The sequence below is a fragment of the Silene latifolia genome, chromosome 6 (genome assembly GCF_048544455.1).
Source record: "Silene latifolia isolate original U9 population chromosome 6, ASM4854445v1, whole genome shotgun sequence".
Lineage (NCBI taxonomy): Eukaryota > Viridiplantae > Streptophyta > Magnoliopsida > Caryophyllales > Caryophyllaceae > Silene > Silene latifolia.
Window position 1 is genome coordinate 64,238,969 of NC_133531.1, and position 9,655 is coordinate 64,248,623.

The 9,655-nt window shown below is 36.5% G+C and overlaps 2 protein-coding genes across 2 annotated transcripts; one reads left to right on the top strand and one right to left on the bottom strand.

Annotated features, from left to right (window-relative positions):
* Positions 1 to 3,192: 3,192 nt before the first annotated feature.
* On the top strand, positions 3,193 to 5,034 carry LOC141586835 (amino acid transporter AVT3B-like). The gene has a single exon (XM_074408217.1). It carries the CDS (start codon positions 3,380 to 3,382, stop codon positions 4,652 to 4,654), a length of 1,275 nt encoding a protein of 424 aa, XP_074264318.1. The 5' UTR covers positions 3,193 to 3,379; the 3' UTR covers positions 4,655 to 5,034.
* Positions 5,035 to 6,419: 1,385 nt separating this feature from the next.
* On the bottom strand, positions 6,420 to 8,220 carry LOC141658769 (protein DETOXIFICATION 16-like). Its single transcript, XM_074465605.1, has 2 exons — positions 7,695 to 8,220; positions 6,420 to 7,199 (listed from the first exon to the last, which is right to left on the bottom strand). Exons 1-2 carry the CDS (start codon positions 7,971 to 7,973, stop codon positions 6,576 to 6,578), a joined length of 903 nt encoding a protein of 300 aa, XP_074321706.1. The 5' UTR covers positions 7,974 to 8,220; the 3' UTR covers positions 6,420 to 6,575.
* Between the last annotated feature and the right edge of the window lie 1,435 nt (positions 8,221 to 9,655).

Below are 9,655 nucleotides of genomic sequence, written 5' to 3' on the forward strand. Positions count from 1 at the left end.
CTTTGTGCCCTTGTGACCAACCATATCAAAATTTATGCCCTTGTGGCCACCCTTCCAAATTCGGTCAACGGCTTGACCACCCTTAAAAACTTTGTCGCCAATTTGGTCACCCCTTATAAATTTGGTCACTACTCACGTGGCCTCCCTTTAAAAAATCGGTCACTCACGACCACCCCTCTTTTCATGATCAAACAATCAACCCCGTTAAAACTTTACCGCTCCGCGGTCACCCCTTTACACTCTGTTGTCAAGGCAACGCCCTTTCAAAACTTGGCCACATCTCACTTTGGCCACCACATTCAAACCATATTAATCCTTTTTCACATTCAAACCATATTAATCCTTTTTCACATTCAAACCATAATAATCCTTTTACAAACTCGGTCATTCATACGACTACCCTTTTTCACTTTATCATTGTCCTAGACGCTCCTAAAAATTCGACCACAACTCAACCATGAAGTAATCATACTTTGTTTTTCTAAGAATTTCCTCTAAATTTCCCGTTTGCAAAAAAAAAAAAAAAGAAAAGAAAAGAAAAAAATGTATACCTTTGTGGCCACACCTCTTCATACGTTGTGCCCTCCTAATCACCCTTACAAATTTACCGTCCTTGTGAACATACCTCTTATCCCTTCAACCTTGACTCTGCCTACCCCGTACACTTTCTTCCCAACCCTATTTACTGTCCTTGTTATCGATATATCCTTCCGTTAATTTTGCTATCCATTTAAAAAAAAAAAAAAAATCTTACTCCCCACCGTTTCACCTATTCTACTCATTATCACCATTTTATTCATAACCACTTTTTAATTTACCATTGAGTCCCATAACCCAATTTAAATTCAACTTTTCTATCCTGCATAATCACTTACAGTCTTCCTCATCTGTCGTCCCTCTGCATCAGTCGGTGTCATCGTGGCTCGTCCACCTAGCACGCAATACCTTCCACTGCTATACGCGTCAGAGTCGTCACTCTCTTCTTCTGCAACTTTTCAAGATCGGACTTTCCGTTCCGCCGTCCGTCTTGCGGGAGCGTATTAGGAATATTAAAATATACTTAAGATCTCCATAATATTATATCCTAAGCATAATATACGTTAGTTATTTTGCATATCAAATTATATATTGTAAATATAATATTCTTCATTGTATAGGCTAGTATTACGGCTTGTTAGGAGCATTAGGTTAGATATTATTGGTTATGTAAAGCACTATATATATACCATTGTACCACCCTTCATCATGTAATTCATACAATTCTAATACAATTCAAATCTTTCACATAATTCTATCCGTACCAACTCCATATTCTCCCTAGTCCCTACGCAAAGTTGCCAAACAATCTAAATTATGTAGGGACACTCAATCTTTGTCACATTTCTTTAAAAACGAGTTATTTAACTCTGTTGCCGTTATTTGTTTATTAGTGACTAAAAATTAAGTAAAAAATGCACAAAAGAAATAATAAATCATTAATTATACAACAAAACGGTCTTATATTGTGATATGCTTCATTTTTATAAAAAGACTATTCATCTATTGGTGACAAATGATTTATCTTACAATGTAAGACCGTCTCACGCAATAACAACCATAATTATATACTCCGTATAATAAATTATGAAAAAGACGCCTTATTTTTTCTTAATCCAACACATTTTTCCGTTTTATTCCGACTTTACCCCTTTCACTTTTCACACACTAGAAAGGCAAATAAAAAAACGATCTTGATAACGAGCCCCCGGGACGCTTGATAAAAATAATTCAGACATTTATCGTTGTCTTAAAGCAAAAAGATAATAACCATAAATATTAAATCCTCTGCTATTTTGTTGATTTTATCAAACAAATAGTGGGCTCGTATCTCTGATATGCTATCAGCCTACCACAACCATCATCACCGAGCACAACCATCACCTACCGCCCTGAGCTCACTCCAATACTACCTTACAACCAATCTTAAACACTGACCACCGCCACCGTACTCAACCTATATATCGTAGAGTACATTTGTCAACGCACCTAAATCTACAAAGTCCACTTCGGCCATCAATTTCCGAATTCCAGAATCGTACCATAAACCTCATTTGGGTTACTTCGCCACCGAATCCATAACCGCCTGATACCCTATGAAGGATGTGGTGAACTCGCTCGAGAAAATTGTCAAAATAGTATTAGAGTGCGTGCTTACCATTATGGCGGTATATCGTCGGATTCATTTGACATCCTATTCCGGATAGCCTTATCGATGATGTCGTATTTGTGTTGCTTGATACGGTAAGGCCAACTACAGCTTCAACTTATTTGCTAGTGAAATACCTTCTTATTTAATGGAGATTAGAGTAAAAATATGGATAATGGAAGAAACGAAGGTAGAGCCGATGAATGGCTAGTGGAGATGCAAAATTTTCATTCAAGAATTTGACATAGGTTGGGTAATGGGTATAGTTGGCCAGTTGGGTAAGGGATGAGAGAGAAATTGGAGTCTCAAGTTGCAAGGATACGGAAGTGTGAAACAGGAACTCGGATATTACGGCTATAATACGGAGTAAATATTTCATAGTGGGGCAGAACGTAATAAACTATTAGTGACCTTAGGGGCACGTTCGTAAATTTACATTGCCTAACAAACGCCCCTGGGGCATTTTATAGCTTTTGCCATAAAAAAAATAAACACTCTTTCAAAAACCCAAATTCCAAACTCTAATTGTACAAGTCCATTTTTAAGGAAAAAAACCATCATTCAATCGATTAAACGAAGTGTGTTAATAAAATTATTGATAAGACGACAAAATTGCTTGTGATAATTGAATTAGTTAGGTTTTGAGAGAGAGGAAAGTGAAGAATTTTTTTTTTTTTTTTTTTTTTTGTGTTTAAGATGAAGGATAAGATTGGAAATTTGAGTTAAATTGTGCGGGATTAAGTAAAACTAAGTGTGAGATTTAGCAAATACGTATTTTTTCTCGTCCAGTTGCCATTCATATATATATCTTCCAATTTATTCTCATAACAACCAAAGTAGGCTGGTGTGAGTGGTAAGGGCTCTCATCTCTTAAACAAGTGGTCAGGGGTTCGATGGGAGGGGTCAACCCATTAAATCGCTTTCAAGACTTTAAGAGAGATTGTGTGTCGGTGAGGGATACTCTGGTCACAACAAAAAAAAAAAAAAAAAAAAAAAAAAAATTATTCTCATAACAACCAACAATCTTGTATTTTTCCAGATATAAAACCCTGAAATTTCTAATCATTTGGTGATAATCAAACTTACTAAATATCACTTGTTTCTTTTCTGGGTACTTCCCAAATATCTGACATCAATACCTTCTTATTTCAAAGACTATAATAAATCTTTGGCTTTTAGTATTTTTAAACAAAAATGGGGTTTGGAAAGAATGATAATGAAGCAGGATCAAGTTTAAATTCAATCAAAATCGCAAGAGAAGACACTCCACTTATTGCGAAACCGAAACAATCTTCACAATTCAAGACTTTGGCTAACATATTCATTGCCATTGTAGGTTCCGGCGTTTTAGGCCTTCCTTATACTTTCAAGAGATCAGGTTGGGTATTTGGTGTTGTTACTTTGTTTACTGTTGCTTTGCTTACTTATTATTGCATGTTATTGTTGGTTTCGACGAGGCGAAAGCTTGAATCTTCAAATGGGTATTCAGAGATTAACTCTTTTGGTGATTTGGGTTACTCTGTCTGTGGTTCAATTGGTAGGTTTTGTGTTGATTTAATGATCATTTTGTCACAAGCTGGGTTTTGTGTTAGTTACTTGATTTTTGTGTCAAATACTATGGCTCATGTATTCTCTACTGAAGTTCAAAATCAAAGATTTCTTGGTTTAACCCCAAAAAAATGGTATTTATGGGGTTGTTTGCCTTTTCAATTGGGGCTTAATTCAATCCCTACACTGACCCATTTAGCACCTTTGAGTATCTTTGCTGATATTGTACAGATTGGTGCTATGGGTGTTGTCATGGCAAAAGACGCTGTTGTTATAACACGAAATAAGCCAGTTGTTGAAGCATTTCAAGGTTGGAATATGTTGTTTTATTGTGTTGGGGTTTGCACTTATGCCTTTGAAGGGATTGGGATGGTGTTGCCCTTAGAAACCGAGACGAAAAACAAAAAGAATTTTGGCAAAACATTGGGTATTTCAATGGGAATGATATCCTGCTTGTATGCTGCATTTGGTGCAATGGGTTACTTTGCCTTTGGCAAGGAAACAAGGGATATCATTACTACAAATATCGGAACCGGAATTGTAAGCACTTTGGTACAATTAGGACTTTGTATTAACCTATTCTCCACATTCCCATTGATGATGAACCCGGTGTATGAAGTTTTGGAGAGAAGATGGTCTCAAGGTAGCTATAACATATGGGGAAGATGGTTGATGGTGTTGGCAGTGTGTTTGGTTGCATTTTCAGTACCAAATTTCGCCGATTTCTTATCACTAGTTGGAAGTAGTGTGTGTATTGCATTAGGGTTTGTATTCCCTTGCTTGTTCCATTTGATTGTGTTTAAGGATGAGATGGGTTGGGGAAGGATAGTAGCAGAAAGCGCAGTCGTTTGTATTGGCATTGTTTTGGGTGTTTCCGGCACTTACTCGTCTCTTAGGGAAATATTTACTCCCAAAGATTGATCAGATTCAGAATTCAAGTGTTGTTTCATCATTGTGTTTAGGTCATTATTTGTCTTTGATCTTCTTGTCACCAATTTTGTATCTCATGTCCTTATGCAGTTTGTATAATCTTAGATTTTTTGGTCATTGATGTGAATGAGAGCTCGTATGATACGAACGTTGTTTTTTCGGGTGAGATTATTTTTAGTTCGATCCAATTATTATCAAGGTTGTTTACGATAATAAAAATAAAAAAGGCGGCGAGTAGAGAAATCCATTATATATTTGCAGTGTCATCTTTATGGTAGATATTTTTAGTTCGGCATGTATTGTTGATTTGTTTTTGTATGTTTTGTATTTATACTTAAAATTATTCATTGAATGGCACCAAAATTCCAGCTTAGTACTTTTGTTTTGTTAATGCATTTCCTTTTCGTAGCTTACTGGTTTTGTCTGCATTACTGGAATAAAGTAGATGATAACAAAGCCAATTTGAACACCACACCCTCGAACTCATGCGATCAACGACAACTTATAAGTGGTACTCCGTATTATTTAATCGCCTTTCGTGATTAAAAAAAAAAAAAAGAATATTGGATGAGCCAAATTACATGCCAACTCGACATATGTTCAGTAGAATTACTCAATTATTAAACTTTGTCGTTAGAAGAGATCTTTACAACAATTTGATCATACGAGTTGTATTTGGTGATCGGATGGCAGGATGAGTGACTGTCGTTTGAATTGAGTGTGGAGGCAGTCCAAGGGGGAAGAGTAGCATTAAAAAAAGCCAGTAAAGTCTCATCTCACTTGATTACAAAATACAATGACAATACCCTAAAAACAAACAAAACTCATGTACATGTAACCGAGCCAAAACCCAAATTAAGACGGCATAATAACGTAACTTAACACATTTCAATTGGTGGCCTTGACATAACTATAAATCTATAATCACTTGAATACTTGACGCATTTCCGTCTTAAGCCTCAAATGCTCCTAATCGAATTGTGGTCTGATATTATCTGCACTTTTCTGCTGTTTCTACATCACCCGTCAAGTAATGACAAGTAATTCATGGTCCCAACATTCTGATCGACCCTTGCTAAAGCTTCCCTTCCCAACTGATTTTGTGATTTTTCATGTTACAGTCGTACACAAGTAACACAATGTAAAGGCGGAGGGTTTCAAAAAGCTTTTGTTTTTACCTACCAGATCTGTTCGGGCAATGGAAAATCGACTACACTATCCATTTCTGATGGATCTAAAGACTTGCTATTCTTTTGCTTTGGAAGTTGGAACACGTTCGAATAAAGCAACATCGGCAACATAGCTTATTGATCTAGATGTTCTTCTGGTATTCTGGAGCAATCAAATGATGCAATTCTCGAAACAGTAATCACTATGGTTACTACGAAAAGAATCTCTTTCTTTTCTAACACAAAGGGTAAGGGTGCGACTAGCGAATATGTGGCCCGCCTTAGTCGTAAGCCCTTGAGGCACTAGGGTAATGTTGTATGGAAAATCAACTTAAATTAATAACCATACCTGATAGCACCACCCAGGCCAACAGATATCATATAAACTATCCAACAAGTATTAAGGCTGCAAATGAAAACAAATGTGATGTTTTCGGGCTTCAGTAACAAAAATAATGATTATCTCGAAAGAAATCAAATGAATTTTATAGAAAGAGCCTACAAACCTTACTGATAGCACAGATGTCTCCAGTTTCGGATTTGGCAGAAGACCTGACAGCAATACAACCATTTCAAATGACCAATACTCAAGGCTGCAACACAAAAAAAGTGATTCAAAGATCCAATTTCTTACATTTAAAATGAACTCTACTCATTTTCGTAAAACACCCTATTATAGACCCGATCCAGAAATGACGAAAAATCACCGAGCTGTAAGCATTACCCTGAAAATGACCCATACCCTAACTAACCAGTATGCGGACTAACGCAAAACCACATTGAACTAACCCCGAATGTGACCCAAAGGAATCGTTTGCAGAGCCTATCATTAAAGCTGAGGGAATTGCAAGCTTTAGGAAACTCCATATATCATAGAATGTTTCCTTGGAAAACCCAGTCCAAGTCTTCAACCAAGCAGGAGAAAACCTCAAGTAAATAGCCAACAAAAAGAAGTTAATCCAATACGATATATTATTTGCTAAAGCAGCTCCTTTGATCCCAAGTCCAAGTTTAAAGATAAGAGCCCAGCACAAGGGTACATGGAAAAGAGCTGTTATACAGGAAGTTAACATCATGGGGATGACGATGTTTTGAGTCTGTAGAAATCGGTTTAAACACTGAAGCACGCCATATGCGAAAAGGCTCGGGATCATCCATCGGTTGAAAGTTCCAGCTTCTTCTGCTATCTCATGGTCTTGGTGACAAAGAATAAGTATATCGCTAGTATAGTACCAAACTGCTGCTAAAGGAATTCCAAACAGCATGAGGACTAACATTGCTCTTTGTGTATAAATCCCAAGCATGCTATACTGTTTGGCTCCATAGGCTTGCCCACATAGCGTCTCTAATGCACTACTCATGCCTAACTAAAAAAACCAAATGTATTAAGAGAGGTTGTTAGTGAACCACTTAATGAAGACATGACTTGGGATTTGGGAATACATGCGATTGCAGGGGTCAAGTATAAGAATCACACATAGTTTTTTAGTGAGCGCTCGCCAATGGAAATGTTACATCCGAAATTTCTTCATTTTACGCATAATGAAATGTCGCTGACTAGCTGCATGAATCAAAACTGATGTTGGAGATCATAAAAAGAATGCAAGATCAATTGCATATGTAAGAAATCCTAGACACTTCAATATGCAGCCAAGTGAAATCAACATTTAAAAGCATTCGATAGTTACAAGTTTTTCTGTGTAGATGATATGAAAATTTGACATTGTACCATATGTGTAAAAGCAGAGATTTATCGTCAGCTGACAATCCAAGGCAAAAGCGGGCAATATAAATGCGAATGAGCCTATGAAGGTAGGTAATATAATACGTACTACTATTAAAATTAGATGGAATGAACTAACCAAGACATACAATCCAGTGACAGAGGCAAAAGAAGTGCCAAGGGAAGCACTCGAAAGAGGCAACTGTCCAAGATGACCAACAAACATGATGGATATGAGTTGTATACAAAACTGCAAAATGCTAACTGCTATTAATGGACCTGCAAGCTTAAACTGTTTCTTTGCTTCCTCGAACACCTCAACTCTACTAATGCTATTCGTCTCTCCCACTTCATTTTCTTCCATGTTAGCTTCTTTTGCTTCGAGTAGCCAATCCCTCTCTGATTTTAACTCTTCCATTGCTTAAAGACAAAAGTAAAACATATAATATCATCCATGAAGTCAACTCGGCTGTCCATAGGACTTTTGAGTATTATAAATTCCGAATCATACTCCGTATAAGCGTAGTAATGACTCGTGATCCTAAATATAAAGACAAAATTCAAATGTAATGTTGAAAATAACATCTTTGATGTGATTCAACTTTCAAAACAGGTGAAGGCAGCCAATTACAGGAATCCTCGAGTCATTGGGGGTAATGGTGTTCATACAAAAATCGTCCCAATTATTGTAACTGTTGAGTTTATGGATTCAAGTACCTAAGAGGGGGAGGGGGTGAATTAGGTACTCTTTTAAAAATTTTAACTTCAACTTTATTGGATTAAAGTAAGTTAAGTGAACAAAAGAGATTAGAGGATACTTTGAATAATATTGAAAGATTGAACAAGTATCACGATGAATGTTTCTTTGAAGTATGAAAGAATAATCGTTCGATCGTATCTATTTGTCTCGGTTTGTGGAATATAACTGCAGATCAAATGCGAAAGATGATGAATCATTATTCTAAGTTTGAGCGAAACAAAAACAAACAAACAAAGTAAATTGCAGCGGAAATAAAGTAAGAACAATGAACACGAGATTTTTGAATTGGTTCGGCAAATACTCAAGTGCCTACGTCCAATCTACCTTTTTATTACTTTCCTTTAGTGATCTACTCCGACAACTAAAAGACCCTTGTAATAAAAGACGCCAAGCTACTCCGGTTGCAAAGCTAGTACAAGAACTACTCCGTTCTTATGACAAGCTAACTCGCAATCTACTCCGATTGCCAAGAGTTAAAGGACTACTCCGTCCTAGAACTCAACAACTCACAACCTACTCCGGTTGCCAACTCACAACCTACTCCGGTTGTCAAGAGTTAAAGACTACTCCGTCCTAAACTCTACTAACACACTTAGAATGTTATAGGATCAAGTTTCCACTAACATATTCTTAACAAAGAATAGAGTTGGACAACTTTTACAAGATCAACAATTCTTAAGCAAGAGAGTTTAGTATTATAAAGCAACAGTAGCCACGACTGTAGAAACTGAAAGACACTTGAAGACTTTTTAAAGGATTTTGCAAAGAACACGGTTTTAAGCTTTTAAAAACAATTTGCAAAACATGAAAGAATTAATTCAGAAAAGTCTTGGGAATTAATGAAGGAGGGACTCGGTATTTATAGAGGAGGTGAGTGAAGGGATTGCTAGGGTTTTGAAGGGTCAAGGACCTCACATGTGAAGGGCAATAGCAACCACCTAAAAACTTGCACCAAAAAGGAGTCTTTTGCAAAGGTAAGAATAGAGAAAGAAGGTTTGAAAGATAACCTTAAATGCTCATGCAAAATCAGAAAACAAAGGATGTGAGACAAGTCACATGATGACAAGTTAACACAAATATGGCAAAAAGCATTTCTTGTTTTCTTAAAGACCAAAGGATTGAATTTGCACAAAGAGGAAACATTTTGAATAATTCAAACCACTCTTTAAAGAATACTACCTCCTTATAAAAAATCTGATTTTTTATCTTTGAAAAATGATAATCACGTGAAACCTTTTGAAAGATAAAAGGGACTTCAAGTTTCTCGAGTTGTGGCATAATCCAAACAACTGTTTGCGTGTGAAAGCAACAGTCATCTGGACTGTTTCTATTACTCTACT

Excerpts from the sequence above, each read along its gene's own strand:
- LOC141658769 (XM_074465605.1), bottom strand. The coding sequence starts at position 7,973 with ATGGAAGAGTTAAAATCAGAGAGGGATTGGCTACTCGAAGCAAAAGAA. Across the intron at positions 7,200-7,694 it reads TCACTGGATTGTATGTCTTG|TTAGGCATGAGTAGTGCATT; the intron begins GTTAGTTCATTC and ends TGGTTTTTTTAG.
- LOC141586835 (XM_074408217.1), top strand. The coding sequence starts at position 3,380 with ATGGGGTTTGGAAAGAATGATAATGAAGCAGGATCAAGTTTAAATTCA.